We start from the raw sequence: 19,294 nt of genomic DNA on the forward strand, positions 1-19,294 counted from the left end.
ATCCAGATCAGGTATGCTTCCCAGGCCCCCCAGTGAGTCTGTCTCTCTCATCTGCACCCTGAAGCTAAAGCAGCTTCACTGACCATTCAAAGCACCCACTTTACTAATGACCATTCTAGCTGGTGGCCATGCTTCTGGTTCTACTGTGAACCTGCAGCTCTCCTCTCACGTTAGAGTTCATTAAGGAAGCTTTCCCCAGAAATCCGTTGATCACCTTAGGTTTTGTGTAGAATTATGTAATGATAGCTTATTCTCCTAATGGTTCATTACAGGCATCAGAATATGAGTCTCACTTTTTCTGGTGAATAAGCAACACGCACTTCCAAGTCCCTAATGACACGCAACCCTGGCCAAGCCAATAGATTAAAGGGAAAGGAAGAAGCAGTAGATAAACAGGTCTGTTATTCCCAAATGAGCTTTCAATCAGAATATGAAAACAGACTTGGCATAGAGCACTTATACAATAAATCCTGTCTGTCTCTGTCTAAAGCTCGCGCGCGCTCTCTCTCTCTCTCTTCAGCCTGTGCTCTTAGGTGGCAGGTAAGCTGGGCTTGGTTTGGGAACCCAGGGCTCAAGCATGAGCTGCAGAGATACTAAAATGGGTGTAAAGAGGAACAAACTAAATGGCCAAGGTCTCAGAAATATGCCCTCGGAGAAAAGGTTTATAGGATTTTGAAAAGAAATGACTCAGAGGAATCCTTCCACCAGATTTATCCCAGGTAAGAAGAAAGTAAGTTGACTAGAGGGCAGTAGAAAAAGGGTTTAAACTATAACACAAGGGATTTCAGTTGGACTGGAGGCAGAATTTGATGCTGTATTCGCAACACCACGTGACAAGCATTTGTTTAGCAGCTATGTGCTAGACACAACCCATCTTCTCTCCACCCCTCAGAGGAGCATAACACATATACAATGATATACAGAGTCTTCATGGACTCTTGGACTCAAGAGCTCTTTCTAAGGCATACTAATGTGGTCAAGAGCTTTGGCATGAGTTGGAATCTACACAGTGCTCTTGACCCATTACAGCAATTCTCTGCTTCAGTTTCCTTACCTGTAAAATGAGAATAGCACCAACTTTGCAGGATCGTTGTGAAGAATAAATAAGTTCACCCATAGATAGCATTTAGATCAGAACTGGCATAGGGAAAGAATTCAATGTGTGGTAGTTATTATTTATATTAGCTTTTTTTCTGTTTATAGAAATAACAGTGTCCATGGAAGAAAGTGTAGGAATGAGTAGAATATAATAGGAATAAGACAAAAATCATTCTTAATTCCTTCAGCCATCTCTGGGACTTTATAAACAGAGGATAAACACCATTTTAAAGACATTTATTCCTTCTAAGAGGTGATCAATACCAGTGATTCAGACTGGGCTATGAATGCGTCAGGGTCCCCAACAGATCTGTCCTACTCATTGTATTGTTAACATGATGCCTGACTCATCCTGGAGTCAGTAATCCCACCCATATTTCTCTAAATGATATCTGATTTTTTTCTTTAGTTCTTATTTTAATTTTAACCAGTCTATTTTGCATGTCTTTTAATAGTATATGTGACTTCACATCTTTTTTGGAAGCACACAGGGTCTATGTTATAAATATAATCATTAAATTCAACAACAGCCTAGCTGCCAAGAGAAGCAGGGTGCTCCTTCTGAGAAATTCTTTGCAGCTGGGAAGACCCATGTGGCTTCTTCTTCAAAGACTTCTGCTTGCCTGGTCTTTCCCAGATCTTGACCTAAAGCCTGTCCTCTGCTACTTACATGCAAACCTCTATGGCAGATATACTGGCCATATGAGATCCTGTGTAGACTTCACAAAGATGCTCTATATAGACTCCAAAATTCTCCAGTCAATGGAGTGCAAATCCCTAGGAGAGATATCATGAAGTGGGTTTTCCCAATCAAACTTGTTGATAATGAAGGAATTCACATTTCGAATGTATAATGTTCCCAAGACAACAAGACAGAGACCCAAACCAAAGAGACAACCAGAGACTGACATGTACAGAACAGGAGCATTGGACTTGCTGAAAAGGTGGGAATTCTGCAGGTGGACACCAGAAGCCAGTCTTATGAGTCAGTTGAAGATGAAATGCATGCGCATGAGGCTGAGAATCTGATGCTCTGCAGCTCCGATGAGAAAGAAAGACAGGGCAATGAAATGAAAAGTGTTTCCAAACCATTATTAGTAAAAGGAGCTATTACCTCACGGAATATTAACTGGAGCACAGATAATGACTAGATCAAGCCCACATAATAAATCTCTGCAAGTAACAGGCAAAGGAGAAGTGAGTGTCAGCTGAGCATTAACTAGCAGAGGGAAGGCTTCTTGGATGTGGGGACCCTGAAGTAAGAATGAGCAAAATCAAGCTTGCCTTCTATAGTAACTAAAATGGAAAAGACGAAGCGATGAGGAGGATGTTGAAAAGGTTCAATATCCCTTAAAAAACAAAAAAGTCTAGTGAAGTCAAAAAAAAAAAGCAATGAATAAAGTGAAAATGGAAGAAAAAGGAACACAATGAAATGTACCCTTCAAAGATTCATGGGACAATTTAGCAACCGTAAGTCCACAGGATGTTCATTAATGAGAAGGTCATCTGACAACTGTTGATGGTGAGACTAATGCTGATAATGACTACCGCTCACAGAATGCTCACCACGCCCTCACAATGTAAACGCTTTTATGTCTTTCAATATATTAACACACTGAATATTCAAAACAGGTCTGTGAAGTAGGTACTATTGTTACCATCATCATTTTACCTGAAAAAGAATAATTGCTTGCCCAAGACCCACAGCCAGCCAACAGCCGGTTGGAAGCCAGGCAGGCTAATGCTTGAGCTGTGCAACTCACAACCGGGCTGGTCTGTTTCTTGGTATGAGAAGGTCAGGTAGCACAATCCGAAGAACCTGACATGAATCCTGATGACAATGTTTAAAGAACAAGAAAATATAAAACTCTACCAGGCCATTGAGCTGACATGCTACCAGGCCACTGGCGTGTGAGCCAAAGAGTACAGATGAGGAAGTAGTTTCTTATCAAATGGCAAAGTTATTTTGTCTGAACTTGGGTTTAAAAAGGCTCAGTACAGATAAAGAAGGAAATAGGTTAAACTTCTGAAATAGATATGATTTTTGTATTTTACAGGCAAGAAAGAAAATCAGAGAAATGCTAGCTGGGATCTCCAAGAAGCAGAGAATATGAGGAGAAGAAAAGCTACAGTGAGAGAAGTGCAAAGCTGGCCATGCTTCTGGAAGGCATAAGAACCCGGCCGGGGGACTTCAAATGGTCCCCCTTGGCATCCCTTCAGAAAGCAGGACAGAGTGAGGGATGGAAACAATGCTGACTCGACGATAAAATTTAAGAAAGGACCCAGACAAATCAAGGAGGACGTGGGCAGAGGAACATGGCCTTGGCACAGAGGTAATGTAGAGAAAGCAAAGAGCAAGGATCCAGACAGAAACATCTGGGTAGTTATGATTTAACTAAGGACCGTCTGCATGGTTTCACACAAAGGCAGTGAAAGGATCAAAAATTTGCCACTCTGAAGCTGACTTCTGGGATATTGACCCTCCCAACTTCCTGCCCAAGAGATTCAGAGAAATCTGTTGAGGAAAGGGAGCCTGTGCTTAATCGCCTTAAGAATCTTCACCCTAGTGTTGGTGAGGAAGACTCCGAGGCTGTTAGCTAGATGCCCCTGCGTCCCATTTTTTCTGGGTTGGCCAGCAAGGATTTTCCTGCCATGTATTTCCTGGTCTTCCTCAACTACCTGTAGATTGCCCATTCTCACTTCTGAAATCTAAGACCCCATCCTCCTCCCTTTATTTTTTTTGTCTAAAATGTCTTCTACACCCAATGTTGAATCACTAGCTTTGGGATTTTATGCTTATGTGAATTCCCCATACACGTGTATTAAAACTTCAATTTTCTCCTGTTACTGTCTCTGTTGATTTGATTATTAGTCTAGCTAGAAGACTTAGAAGGTGGGAGGAAACTATTGACTGTTTTTGGCCCCCATAGAAGCCATGTCTAACAAATCTGATTTAATGAGGAAGTATCAAGAAAGCCGATGGAGTTAAGTTGTGGAAAGTTTTTGAGACGGCACCGGAGGCTGAATCTGTGTAGACAACATGCACGTGCGCTATTGCCGTGTGGCCGGGGAAGGAGAAACTGTTACTGTCCAAGAAAGTGTGCAGCAAATCAAGCAGTCCTGGTTTGCCCTTCAAAAACATGAGCTGTGCCCATGAAATCCTGACAGGTGAATTCTGGCCTTGACTCTGCACAGGGCAGAGCCACAGCCAGGCTCCCCTGACAGTGGCAGGTCCCATCAATGGTACTGAAGAGGAGTCTGGATTAATCAGTTACAGAAGGGACCAGAGCCCCCCAGGGGATGGTTTCTGCAGACTGCACTAGGCGGGCGGGGTGGCTGGCATGTCTGCATATGATCTGACCAGCAGGACAGTTATAAAACTCCAAACTTAGTAAAAGGATTCATTGTCTCCATGTCCCTCTGGTGGCCAGGTGTCCCTCTGGAAGGCCTCTTGGCTGGCTCTTAGGGCCGCCTCCAGGTACAGAAGTGAGTACCGTGGAGCTCCTTCCTCACCAGGTTTGAAAACAAAGCACTTACCACATCATCTCTGTCTTCCCATTCCACCTCGGAGAGGTCAACACTACTATAGTTAGGTTTCCGTCGCTTTTTCCCTTCTTCATACTGGCAGGGGAAGAGACATATAAAGGAGACAAAGAAATAAAACATTTCAATGAGATCACCAGCCGGGGCCACCTTTATCCTCCCAGGTCCTGTTTTGAGGATGGAGACTATGAACAGAGGGAGATCAGCGAGAGGCCCAGCTGGGTGGCAGTCCTACAGATTGTAACAGCAGGAAAGCTGAAGCCAGATGCCTGTAAATATTTGCTCTGAGCTAGGAGAATATACAGTCAACTCTTTGCTTGAGAGGAATTTACCTAGTAGACTCCTTGTCTCTAGACATGCCAGATGCAAAGCAGTTTTTCCCCTCCTGGGATGGTATGTGCGTGGGATAGGAGAGAGCCTTTCCCTCTACTCCAAAGCTTTAATCCCACCCTCCCCTTCATAACACAGAAAAGGGTGCCTTACATATATGCTTACCAAATACCTGGTGGTATTGCTCTATGTTTTATAGTTCTCCCACCCCTACCTCCTGTCTCAAATGTACTCCATACTCCTTGGCGAGGCAACAAAAGCACTGATCTCTGCAGTTGGGTTTAACATCCTGGTAATGTTTTGCAGACACACAGAGCCTCCTACCTGCTATCACACTGGCCACAGCAGTTCTGAGCAGGGAATGCTGCTTTACCCAGAGTAGACGTGGGTATTGTGAATCCCTGCCAGATTTAATGGCCATTAGGGCATTTCTCTGGAAAAGCTGATGAGCGCATAAATAACTGGGGAAGTCATTCTGGTTTTTTTTCCTCCTAAATCACTGGTGTTAGTTACCCTGCAAGCCTACCATTTTATCAACCGGACGTTCATGTGTCTGGATGTTCCTGTGTCTTGAGCCTTTAATGTTGGCTGTTGGGGTGTTTATAATGTAGGAAAGTCTGCCCTCTACTGCAGGCTAAGGAGAAGCAACCTCTTTACAAGTTCATTCGATATGGCTAATGGCATAATGGAAAAGAATATATGTACAGTTTTTTCTTTTTTGCTTTTGTCTCAAAACTAGTCATTTTCTGATTTAATCAGTAAGGGTCTATGTGAGATACATCCTTGTTCTAAGTGCTTTAAGATCCCCAAACCATGGGTTGCCATTTTGGACTCTACCTGGCTACTACGGAGACAGGTGCTGAAGGCACACCAGATGTGAAGGAGAAAATCGCTGCCAGTCTGTTGAACCAAACAGGTCTAAACTGGCCCCCAGTGAAATCCAGGGGAGAGAGGCCAGACAGTGAATCACTGTAGAGCCAAACAGAGCCAGGTGGTTTTTCCCGCCTTCTTCTCTTCCGCATTTTGATTGTCTTTCAGGAACCACGAGGTACACTGGAGACTATCCACTCCTCCTCCCAATACCCAGGAGGGCTGCCTCGCCTCTAAGGGGCAGCGGGCCTGACCACGCCTGGTCGACCACCCTTCCACTCTCTTCTCTAAGGTTTCCAATTAAATCATTCAGTCAGTCTTATGACCTCGGATCCACTCCAGATGAAGAAGGGAAGTGGTTCCCTCAGAAGCTGCTGTAAATGATAGCAGATTCTCAGTTGGACGCTGTGATGGAAAGTTCGTGTATACGTGGAAGCTCTGGTCCTCATGAGAGCCAGGCTGGCTGAGTGGGAGGAACAGGAACGGGGTCGGTGGGGTTGTCTCCAGAGTCTCACAGTGAGGAGGAGTGATGGGGGAGGGTGGGCACACAATGCTCAGACTCACAATTACCCCATGAGGAGCTATGGTCAGACATTCTTGGACCACCGTTACCTGTGCTAATGGCTCCCAAGTCCCATTTTAGTAAGAACTATTACTGAGAGCCAGTAGGCACCCCAGAAGTTCATGCGGCACAGCTTCTGATTGTTAAAGGCAGAACTTTCACTATTTCTTGGGTAGCCTAATGCTAGGTCTACATTGTCTTTTTGATGGAAGTTCTTCCTTGGTGCCTTCAAAAATGCTCCTTCATTCATTTATTTCACCTACATTTATTGGACATCTAGTAGGTTCAAGGTACTAAGAATAAAGTCAATTAAACAGTGCTTCATTCTTTCTCAAGGACTTACTTGCAGGTTATCACCCTTACTTCTGCCTCTATATGGTGAATTTATTTCCCATCATGCATGTGGGAAAATAGACTCTAACGAGTTAAATAAAAACTAAATAACAAGTTAGATAAGATCATCTAGCCAGTATGGGGGCGGGGTATAGCCTCTGACCAACGTTTTATAGCTAAGTCTCATGTTATTTCAACTATTGTTAAAAAAATTTAGAAAGACCCCAAATTCCAGACCACCAAATATTCCTTTGACCTTAGGAAAAGTGTTCACTTGTCTTTGTTAGAAGAAAAGAGCACAGTGATCCTGTCACTTGCTCGGTATGTGACCGAGGGAGGCACCAAGCCTCTCTAAACCTCCTTTGTCTCAGCTGCAAAATGTGAAAAACAAGAGCACCTCCACAGCCAAGGTAGGTTGAGAGGATTAAGCAGACACTGTATGTAAAGTGGCAAGTGCATGTCCAGGCAAAAAAATAAACACTTAATGTGTAACTAGCATGATTACTGAGAGCTGTGACCTTCTTGGAGAAAAGACAGGCTCATTGTATACAATTTACTAATACCTCGTTTCCTTGAAATGAAGGAGACCCATTCAATAAATTTGAAGGTCACTATTCCACAAACTGTATGCAGGTAGGAGATGTTTCTTGAAAAAGATGGAGTCAGACAATCACAAACATATGTCTTCTTCCAGTGTGCATCTTACACACCAAGAGTTGTGTACTCATTACCAAGTTGGGACTCAAGACTCTCCTGACAAACACAAAAAATGTATACTTGTGCTAAGGAACTCAAGTCCTTTAAGATGGCATCTGGCAAAAGTGAATTTGCTGTGAATCCTTGACTCCTGACCATTCCTAAATGTCTTCCTTCATTTTTTTTTTTTATAACCACTCAAGAAATGCAGTACATTACACTATTGGTCTTCAAGTAACTTGGAGAGATTAGAGTGAGGGAAAGTAAGATTTCCCAGCATACTGATCAATAAGCCACCATATTCCTGAAAGTCTGTAATTTAATTTCATTGAAATAGACAGGGCTGGGAATATTCTCTCTGGAACTCCATCTTAGAAGAATACCCGACACAATGTCTACTTAAATAGGTATGTGAAACACTTTCTATTTGGGTCTTTATTAAGAAGTGAGCTCCTTTACAATGTATGTAGTAATGTAGCAGAGTGATTCATTTGGGTGAGAAAAGGAAAAGTCAGTAGGCTGTTGTATATATAAAACAGGTTGAGGGGGATGAGTAAACTCTAGCATAATGACCCTAAATCTACTTTTACCTTTTTTTCCCAGTAAGAAACACATCAACAACTAGAGATTACACCTGCTTTAGAAAGATACCTGTGCTATGGATTATCATTGCCCATTCCCCACATTTTCCATGGTAGTCATTTTTGTTTTCCTATAGAGAACACCTTGGACCCCACTCTCAATACAGTTCTAGTAAAGGTACGACCACTCCTGGTTCCGAGGTAGGCAAGTGACCTGAGCAGGTGAGGAAGACCCAGTGATCTACTGGCCAGTGATTGGTTCAGGGTTGGGGATATAACTCACACCAACCCAAATGAGACTCCATCTGTGATGCTTTTCTGGATCTATCCAGAAAAAAAGGCTCTCCATCCACGAGCATCACTAAGGTTACTATATGATGTGAACTTGAGCTCTTCTTGGCCACCTCTACCACTACTGGAGGGGGCCTTGCTTAGAATGTAGCCAGACAGAGGAGGCAGAGAACAGATATGAAGGGAGTACTGAAAATATGGTGTGCACACCCGAATCAAGCTGTGCCTGAAATCTCCATACTTTTGGACATTTCATGTACCAATCCATTTTTGCTTCATTACTCCCCTTCTCTTTTTTAAGGTTTTTTTTTTTTTTTTAAGCTGGATTGGATTTCAAGCCTAAGTAGTCAACAGAGTTCTTACTTGTATATATTTAGTGCCTTTACATATTTTTTCTTTTTCAATGAACTACTTTAAAAATACATTTTAAGTGAAATGTTCACAAACTTTGGTACTTTAATGATTATTTAGGAACATGTGATTTGCAAAATACCTCACTAATAACCAAGAAAAATACTGCGTTTGAGCATGGCTGATCCCCTGTACCTGTTTTCCCCTACAGAGGACATAAGTGTGGCCACAGAATGTGAGTGACAGAAGAAGAACTAAATTCTCAAATCTCTGAACCAGAGGCCAGGTCTCTCCTCTCCCATGGGATTTGGCCTGGGACAAAGCCCAGGTCTACTAGCCCCATACCCTCTTCCCCTGCGTGAGGATCTTGTTACTGGGGCCGAGGCATCGTATATGGCATTTGTTAGTGTATCTGTAATCTGTAACTTCCTTTGAAAATGTGATTAACGAATTGCAAACGGTTTCCAAAGGTTTATAAACAGATACTTTGAGAGCCACAGGTAGGTTTGTAGTTTTTGGTGCCTGTTTTATGAAAAAAATATGTGAGGGAGAATTTAATAAGGAAAGATATTCTGTGCTATGAAATACTTTGAGGTGGAGTTTTAAATAAAGGCCATATGTGGTGAACACAAATCCGCCTGTGGCCTAGGAGGATGGGACAAGAAGGGCACCTATCTGAGGACTAAGCTGGAACCATCCGGGTGCATGCATAAGAGCCTTCCTGGCAGTGTTTGATTGTCCGGATGTGAGGACCCTCTTATGTTACCTGCAGACCAACTTTGGGATGGGCTAAGGTGATGTTTGTGTTGGTTTGAAGAACCCAGGATGCCTTTGCTTTCTCTGTGTTCTTTTGGGAAGGGCCAGAGGAAATCGGCTACACACATCCATGCAGCCTCTGTGAAACGAATATTGTGTGTGTTAATAATTGATAAACTGTACGTGCTGCTCCCTGCTGCCAACAGGAAGAGAGGAGATGGGGGTGGGAGGCCACAACTGGAGAGGAAGAAGCCTTGCTGCCCAGAGCTAATGCCATCTGCAGAAGGGGTGTGGCTGGAGGCAGGGAGCCAAAGATTGTCTGGGCAGATGTTTCTCTCCCAGGGCAGCCATGGTCTGCAGCTGGTGAACACCTTGGCCACATCCCCCGAGGTCCTGGCCTCCTCTTGTCAGAAAGGCTGAAGTGGTCATTCCAGGAGGAGGAAAGAAGGCACGTCTTCTCTCCCCCACGCACACGAGAGTAGGGCCAAATGGCCATTGGACACTTCCTTCCTTCCTTCTTTCATCCATTAATTCCCTTTATGCTCATTTGTTTACCCGCACACCCCAAATGTTGGTGGACACTGAATATTTACCGGGCCCTGAGGCAGGCCCAGGCGAGCCTTGGGAAAGCCTGGAGAAACTGTCGGGGAAGGATAATCTCCTGCTCTCAAGTTGCAGATCACAATTCACCACCAGTGAGTCAGGCCAGTTAAGAGAGTGGTTAAAAGGCAGGGCCCCAGAGTCAGGCTCAGACTCTAATCAGGTTTCTACCTATAGACTGTGTGCTCCTCTAGGGCTAGCATGCACTTGTGTGTCTATAGGATGAAGGGAATAGATTTCAGCTCACGAGGCTACAGTGAGAAGCAAATGGATACAATCATGGCTGATCACAGAGCATGACGTAACACAGGGGTCCCCAAACCCTGGGCCACACACTGATGCCAGTCTGTGGCCTGTTAGAAACCAGGCCACACAGCAGGAGGTGAGTGGCAGGTGAGCAAGTGAAGCTTTATCTGTATTTGCAGCTGCTCCCCAGCATTAGCATCACCGCCTCAGCTCCACCTCAGATCATCAGGCATTAGATTCTCATAGGAGCTCTAGCCCCTGGTGCCAAAAAAAGGCTGGGGACCACTGACAAGCAGAGCTTGAGAACATGTCCACTTGGCTAGCACTATAACTGGTGATATTCTTAATGGCTTATGAGATAGGGCAGCACCTGCCTCACCGAGCTCATCCCTAGGGAGTACACTCACAAGTTAAAATGGGTCTTAAGAGTACAGTTGTTTATTAATAGTTTCAATCCTTTAAAGAGGCAATTCAACCTGGCTTGGTGGCCAATTCTTCTAAAAGTCAAAGGGAAAGTTCTTAACAAGAACAGGGCTCCCTGGCCAGGTGGCCAAACAGACCTGTGACAAAGCGATGGTCTTTTCCCCTAGAATTTACAAATCATGGTTTATGACTATCAAAGCATGTCCAGGCTCAGAGGAGGGGACCCTAGGGAAAGGGGCTCCCAGGGCTATTATCAGTCACTGCTCTGCTGGCTACTACCTAAACAGCTTGAGTGTTTGCTGTTCTTTAAGGCTTTTTAAAAATTATTATTATCCATGTAACAACTGCTCATTGTAGAAAATTTGGAAAATAATGAAAAGTATAAGAAATGAAAAAAAAAATATTGCCCTCACCACCATAATACAGGGATTATCACTCGATAACTGATAGTCTATCTTTCCCAAAGGGTAAATACTTTGAATAGTTGCTGCTTTCTGTTTTCTAAATTTATTGTTTCTCCAACAAGCAATTTATAAAATGTAGTAACCAATCTGCTCTGCTTTGTAAGTCATCGTCTTTAGTAGAAAAAAAAAAAAGTAAACATTTCCTGCCCTTGCCTCCTATCATTTTCATGGAGAGTGTTTCTGGTGCCAGGCACTGTGCTAGGCTCTATGAATACTTTGTTAAATTCTCACAACTCCAAGGGAGAGATAATCACTTCCCAGAAAGGAAAATACAGAGCCCAGGGGCGCAGGTCACTTGGTGACATGCTAATAAGCACTGGAATCAAGATTCAAACCAATCCTGCCTGGTTTCTGAGCCCTCAGGCTTCACTACCCTTTGTACCACCACCCTAGACATTGCCTCCTCACGAACGCAGGTCCTTAGCCCAGACGCCAACTACTGGTGGGACGGCGCAGAGCAGGCATGCTAATGGTGGCAGAACCACTCTGCCAAGTCCAATCCCACTGGCCGGCCATTCATGCCTCTGTTAACAGCAGACTCCTTCGGGCTGCCCTGAAACTGGCCTCGATGGCCAAGGATGCAAGAATCAGTTCTAGGTTAAGAACAACTACAATATACTGAGTGTGGTGAGCGAGGTACCATGCCACACATCCAATGTACAATGCTGTGTTGCCCAGTAACCAGCATCTAACTCAGGGCCCCAGAGAAGCCTTGTAGACCCTGGTTACACCATTGTAGCGATGATTTCCATGAAAGCTGTGCTGGCCTCTTTGTGTGACACCCCAGAATAGACTTTTTTAGAGAAGACACATGACTGCATGGCATAGATGTTATGCCAAGAGAGAAATTCTGAAGAGTCTGTATTCCAGGAGATGAAATCCTCTGCATTCATGGGAAGATGAGAAGCCCAGATATACTGCAGGAAAACAGGGCCATGAGGGTGTGTCCAAAAGCAGCAGGAAGGTGGGAGAGAGGCAACTGGGCAAGTTGAGACAATAATCTTCTTCCCTTTTCTAAAAGGTACCATGCTCTTATTAATTAATGTTTTTAAGTGTCTCAAAGATGAAAAGTCCTACGTGCTCTCTTACTGTGATTACAAAATCCTTTTGATCACTGTAAAACTAAAACAGCTTTGGTATTTTTTAAAGAAACAACAATTAACAGGCCGCTTTGAAAACCCGAATGACCTTTATCTCAATCAGTGTCCTCCAAGTCTCCATGAGTCACACACACTGTGTGTGGGGAGGAGGCAGCCCAGCCCTGCCACCATTTTTGTGGGTCAAACATGGCTTCCTCCACAGCGGCTGGATTTAAATTCCCATTCTCAAAAAGCCAGTCTGTCTTATAGCAGTAAGCCTGTCATAAAAATAAAAACTATGAGGGGTGGTTGGGGTGGGAGGAACTTTTTGTGCCAGGAAGGGAGCAGGGAACAGGGGATCCTGATGCAGGAAGGGGAGTGGCCTCTGTAGTCCTGCTGACTTAGGAGAAGACCACCTTTCAGCAGAGAAGAAACAAGTATATGGATACTAAAAACAAACAAAAAAAGATGCACGTGGGCTCCTTGGGGACAGCTATGATGACAAATTAGAACACTTTGAGACAAATTCCTCTCTAAAGTTTCCTGAGTAAAGGTTAGATGCATGACTATCTTCGGAATAAATTTCAAAGTTTCAAATAGAGTTGCATTGAATTCTTGAGAACAGATGTATGCCATATTCCAATTATATTCCATATATCATATAAAGATTTCAGATACCACTGAGGTGTTAGATTATATCAAGGATAAAAGGAAAACCTCTACAATTTGAAAGTATGTCTGAGACATCTGACAAGTAACATTTTTTTTTTTTTGCATTTATAGAACTTTATTTTGCATTACTCCTTTGAGAAATTATCTATCAAAGACCCATGGGTATGTGGACACTGTTGGACAGTTTTGAAAACGAGGTAGTATTGGGTACAGTTTAGAAACTGCAAAGATAATAAATTTCGCTCAAGTGAAATCAGAAAATAGTATCAACCAACACAGTGACACAAAACGTTAGTCTTTGAGTGATGCTGTAGGGAGTGTTATTCTGTTGTAGGTTTTCTCCTGCAGTCAGTAATATTCCCAATGCCCCTCTCCAGCTCTGTCATAGAGAAAAGGACTCTAGTCTTACTTCTCAGAACGGAGGGATGGAAGTCAAAACAGAGAGCTCTCTCAACTGCCAATTTTTGTGCTAAATGACAAGAAGGGCAGGAAGCTGGCAATGAATTTACAAGTGAAGTAAACAGCGAGATGCAGAAAAGAGGGAAAGGAATCCTTACTTTTAAGCCAGCTGTCATTACCCTTGACCCTGGTTTATGCTTGTAACAGTATTGACCTACATCAGACTGCTGCCCCTTCATCATTTGTGCATGCGTGAATGTGTGTGTGTGCACGTAATTTTATTTAGAGGTGCTGCTTGGCATGGCAGCTTTATTTTGTTTCTCTTCTTCTGCTACAATTATTATAGATACTCGTGAAGGAGGAGAAGACATGAAGGGATCCATCTCTGTGGCCACATCTTACATGAAAGTTTCTCTGATCCTTCCAGCTAGAGTCTCTCCTTTTTCTTCTGGGTGGCCTTTGTTTGCATTTCCCTGAGAACACAGGGCTTCGTAGCATAAACGTGGATGTGACCATCTTTTCAACCCATCTGCCCTCTGCCCTAGACATGAGCTGATCACCAAACTCAACACGTTATCATTCATCATTGGTCCATCCAGACAACTGGACTGATGACCAAGCAAAATGTTTAGTTTTGATACTTTTTGTGTGTGTGATCTTCAATTCTACTGACATATCTTTTAAAGAATGTTTCTGGATATATGCTGCTCTGACTAACCCCAAGAGACTTCTGATGTCACTCATGACTCAGAGGAAAACCAAAGGTTCCCTGGTAAGGCTGACTGAGTCCTTTGGGTCATACTTGTCTGTGATCATAGATACGTGTGCAGAAACTGGAACAGGCAAAGCTAATCAGAGAAAGAGGCCAGTAGGCCTGGCAAAACAGATGGGGCTCAGCAAACTACCACGTCCATTGCTTCTAGCTAAGTATCTCTTGAAATTGAATCACATCTCTCCAACCTTCTTGCCACCAACTTAGTGTCAGCCACCACATTATCTTTCCCCTTGATGAGGGTGAGAGTTTCTAAGTATCTCTGCCCAGATGCTACACCTCTAGTCCATTCTCCAGGGTTCAACTGGGCAGATTCTTCTGCTACCAACGTCAGATCAGATCACTGTTTTGTCTGGAATCCTCACGTCTCTTCACGCCCTGTAGGGTGATGTCCAACATTCCAAAATGTCACAGGTTCCGATCACTCTGACTCTGCTCGCCGTTCTGGACTCTTTTTCACCACTTCCTGCCTCTCACCATACTCCCCAGATATGCTGAGCCAGCTGCTAAAAATTTCATGATCATTCTTGCCCCCAGGCCTCTGCAGACACCACTCCATCTGTTTCCAACATTCTTCACCCCAACTCAAAGTCAAGTGGCCCCTCAGGACTCAGCCAAGACGTCGGCTCCACTGGGAACTCCTCACTGGCCTGTCCAGGGTCAGTTCAGGTCCTTCCCGCATCCTCCTCAGCCTCCTGTGGTAGCTACCCCACACTCATCACACTGGACTGCAAATCAGATGCTTACTTGCTTTTCTCCCTGACTAGGTCCCAAGCATCTTTGGGAAAGAGGCTATTTCTTGTTCAGAATCAAACTTATAGTGCCTAGGAGACTGCTTGGCAAAGAGTAGGTTCTCCATGAATATTTGATGAATGAGAGAGTAAAGGAAAAAATCAGGATGCATACTCACTTAATAAACACATGTAAAACTCTTGCTACGTGCCTGGCCTGTACCAGGCACTTTATGAACATGATCTCATTTAATCCTCATAACAATTCTATGCAGTAATAAACACTATGTTTGTCCTCATTTTTCAGTGAAGGAAACTGAGTCCAGAGAGGTTGAGTAACTTGTCCAAGGTCACAGAGCTGATAGTGGCAGAGCTAAGGTTGACCCCAGGCATCTGGCCTCAGAAGCTGCCCCGCTCTGTGGGGAAACGTGTGCTTGTGGACCTGAGGGTGCTGCCTAGTACCTGCCTGAGATGTGTCCTGGCAGGGCACAGGTGACCTGTTGTCATCATTGACCAGCTCCCTGTAGCTTCACATTGAGCAGAGCTGAGTTTTGAATTCACTCTCAAAGGAATCTTTTCTTTATATATATATAAATTACTTTTTGAGCCTGGAGAAATAGGCTTTATTTAAGGAGTGTCCAACCCACAGTACTCTTAACCCTGCTGCAGTACTGGGAGACTTTCTCCCTTCCCAGTCACTTGCAAACCCTCTTCTTGGAGTGTAACTAGAAACTCGGGCTCTTCCGGGGAGGCTTTTGGAGAGAAGCAGGTATTTGGGAGAATTAGAATATCTTAACTGATTTTAGTACCCAGGATACGTTTCTGAAATCCCTACACTTCTTCAATGGGGAGAGGCAACAATACTCTGTGATGCCTGTCAGCTTCTGAATGTCCCAGATAAATCCTCTACCTGATTTTTCTCCTCTTTCACCTGTTTATCCTTCCCATCTTCAAGAAATTCAGCTTAGCTCATTGGGCAATCCCTTCTGCTTGGGCACATTTCTGCCGAGCAGGCCCGTCTCAATTTAAATCTGCCTTGAGCATTCCTTGCCTGAGGGGGTTTGAATTAATTTGCAGTGAGTGAGTGTGTGTGTGTGTGTGTGTGTGTGTGTGTGTGTGTGTGTGTTTTCCTTCTAGAGGATCATCATGCTCTAGATGTGTTTCTTGAGCAGAGACTGGCCTCAGCTCTGCCTGAGTGAAGTAAGTGCCTTTGTCTGTTGGACTCTGGTTTCACAGTCACTGCGTCCAAATGGGAGAAGTTTTGTGGCTGTGGTCACTGTCCCTTTTCTTTTTCCTCAGGAGAACTCCGCCATCCCAGGGAGCAGCAGGCACAGAAAGCATTGAATTTCAAACTTGAACTCAGAGCTGCCTGGGTTGAGGCTGGCAGGTTAGCCTGTCATTTGGGATTTCTAGCTTTGGCCAGCTGGTGCACTACAGCATTCAATCCTATGAAATCTTCAGCCACAGTCCAAAGAAATACCAGCTATTCAGTGCATTCTATCATGCCATTGACTGTGTAGGTATGGTGGGGACAGGGATTAAGGCAAGGGCAGGGGTGGACCCGGTCCCAAGAAGAAAGGGATAAGTAAGATTGAGACGTTCCCGCCAATGCCCTGCCTAGCTCAGTCAAACTTTCTTTCACCAATATTCCCTTTGCCCTGCAAACATTCACAGAGAGTATGGAAATGGCACCTGGGAAGTATATTCGCAAATGTGTGCCTCTGGCAGAGTCAGGAGAGCAGTGAAGATGGCTTGGGTACCTCCTCACTGAAGTGCAGCGGTCAGTCAGGGTGTGGTGCCCCAAAACCCATAGTCTCAACCTTTTTATTTGCATTCTTTGAGTCTTATCATTTAGGATTATGTAAAAATGACAGCTGCTTATAATTATTTGGAGGGCTGAGCTGCAATAATTAAAAACAGCTGCCTTTATCTTACTGCTACCAGACTTAACCCCAAGAGGTTGGGTCTACTGAACTTCAAAGAAGGAAGCAAGAAATAAAAGAAAACTCCACACATTACTAACAAATTTCTAGTGATTCATTTAAATGTATAACCAGTTATTCCAACAGCCTTCAAACCTTTAATTATCTTTTAAATATATATAATTTGGGACTGCTAATTAGATAGCAATTTAATGCTCTCATGGGGATTCAGATGCACTGTCTTTCTAAAATGTAAACTCCTGGAGGAATAATCATTGGCATTCAAATGACTGAATTCTTCAGTTATTCAAATGAGTGCGGGCATTTACACTGTTGGAATCATTTGAATATTGTGCTGTCAGCCCCAGCTGTAGTTTTTACAGGGCTCTTCAATAGACTGAGCGTAAGGCTATGTTTTCTCCCAGTCCAAGTCCAACCCTCTGGAGAGAAATAAGTCTGGGGGCCCCGGGGAAGCCTAATGTCACTCTAGCAACTCCGTCAGATCTCCTCTTTGATGCAGATGGCTCTGTATTCCTATTTCAAGGAGGAACAAACTTCCCTGGAATTTATAGTTATGAAACTTTAATGCTCCCTTCCCAGGACTTCTCCATGCTAGTCGGCCTGCTATTGTCTGGGCAGTTAACATTTTAATTAATAACTCTCTCCCCCTAACAGGCTGCTGCAGATGGAAGGGAAGGTTTCACTCTGCCTTGAGCTTCCACTTCCTGTGTATTCCTACCTCCGTTGAGATGGTCCTTTAAATTATATAAAGATGTGAATCACATGGAGAAAGCAATCGATCAATTAGATGACACTGGGCAATGATAGAAGCCAGCTCTCCCATCTCAGCCTCACAACAAGGCTAGGGTTTGCATTCCTGAGCCGGGGCTAGTAGCTAGCAGCTGAGGCTCATTTCCCCCATGAGGGGAAGGAGGTGCAGACAAATCTATAGGAATTTTTAAGAGATCATTATTCAACACATTGCATGTAATTACATTTTGATGAGCTTTTTATTGCTAATTCATCATCCAAGATGGGGCACTGTAGATATGAAATTAATCTAGTAAAACAAAGGTCAGAGTGTGTCCAGTGAAAAGAATAGCTTTGTCCTCATCAAACCCTTCTGCCAAATAATAAAGCAGCAGAGAATCCTATGTGTAAACCAAATTTCCTAAGATACCCTCCTGATTATTAACGGCAGAAAGCCAGTCCTCCCTGGTACCTCCCTGGTACTTCTAAGTGCAAATGTGGATTCCACAAGTACGCTGGGGAAAGGTGAAAACATGTGCAGGGGCCTGACATAGAATGGAAAATGTGTCTGATGCCATCAAAGGTCTGTGTGGGTGCACAGAGGACTGTAGTTGAAGCTCTAGTCTAGAGCAAAGTAATTTTTGCAAAGGAATATCAGTCCACAGGTGTCTTGGCTTGAGTCCTCTCTGAAGAAGACCCTAAGACCAGGATTCAAGGGTTAGGTTTTTACTTGAAATGGGGTCCCAGGAAATGCCTAGAGGGACATGGCAAAATGGCTCAGAGATAGAGAAGAGCAGACAGCCAACACAGGTGCATCACGGAGCATCTTGCAGACAATGGGAGCTGAATCCCACTGGGGGCTTTGGAGCCAGTGTGGAGCAGGCATCTCAAGATATCCCACCTGTGAGGTGGGAGTGCCCACCGATCTTTGGTGGAGGGATGCTAATCCTGGCACATCTGGCCTGCTGCACACCCGAGAGGAGTAATCTCTGGAAGACAGAGCAGGTCTTCAGTCAGTGCTGGCAGCTACAAGCCAGGCTGGTGTTTGTGGAAATGGGGTGGGCCAAGGAAACATAGGCGGGCATCAACAGCAACTGATTCAGTAAGCATATGCCCAAATAGGAATTTATCAGTAAAGCCTCAAGTCACTCTCCCTGTCCTTTGGAAGTCTGTCCTAAATCTATTGACAGATTCTGGACGCGACGGACTGAACATTCCCATGGTTCGGGGGCTTTGCATATACTGTGCCCTCTGCCTGAACCAGTCTCCACAGTCTCGGCATGGCAATTTCTTTTTCCTCCTTCAGGGCTTTAGGGTTCAACTTAAAATGTCATCCCTAAGAAGGGTTCTCCCTGATCATCCAACTAAGCAACGTGCCTCTCCCTACTTTTTTTTTTTTTCAGATCCTTGTTTCCTTTGGAGAGTTTACCCAAAATGTGTAAAACTTTGTTAACTTACGAGCTTTATAAAAACATATCTTCTCCATGAGATTGCAAATACCAAATGAATGGGAAAATATGCCTGTCTTGTTTCCTCACTCGATTCCCTAGCATCTAATTGAGTGCCAGGCACAGGAGAGGTGTTCAATAAATACATGCCAGATGAGAAATGGAACAGTGGGAGGAAGGGAATGAGAGAGAGGGAGGAAGGGGAAGAAGGAAACAAGAGGGAAGGAAAGAGAGAAGGAGGTAAGATAAGGCAGGAAGGAGGGAGGACTCTGGAAGTACCAGAATGAGCAAGTTACAATTACTCATCCAGGTGCCTGAAGGGCTCTTTGCTGCTCCCAACTGTGCTGGACTGGGTCACACAACGTGACCTCAAGGTT

At 44.1% G+C, this 19,294-nt stretch overlaps 1 protein-coding gene across 4 annotated transcripts in view; it reads right to left on the reverse strand.

The window, feature by feature from the left end:
• CACNA2D3 (calcium voltage-gated channel auxiliary subunit alpha2delta 3) overlaps nt 1-19,294 on the reverse strand; it is a 790,850-nt gene that overhangs the window by 168,062 nt on the left and 603,494 nt on the right. For all 4 annotated transcript variants that reach the window (XM_036219353.1, XM_036219351.1, XM_016156350.2 and 1 more), the window contains one exon: nt 4,636-4,719. In XM_036219353.1, the coding sequence (XP_036075246.1) occupies nt 4,636-4,719 (84 nt within the window). The remainder of the gene's footprint in view (nt 1-4,635; nt 4,720-19,294) is intronic.

This window comes from Rousettus aegyptiacus, unplaced genomic scaffold (genome assembly GCF_014176215.1).
Source record: "Rousettus aegyptiacus isolate mRouAeg1 unplaced genomic scaffold, mRouAeg1.p scaffold_m13_p_4, whole genome shotgun sequence".
In the NCBI taxonomy this organism is placed as follows: Eukaryota; Metazoa; Chordata; class Mammalia; order Chiroptera; family Pteropodidae; genus Rousettus; species Rousettus aegyptiacus.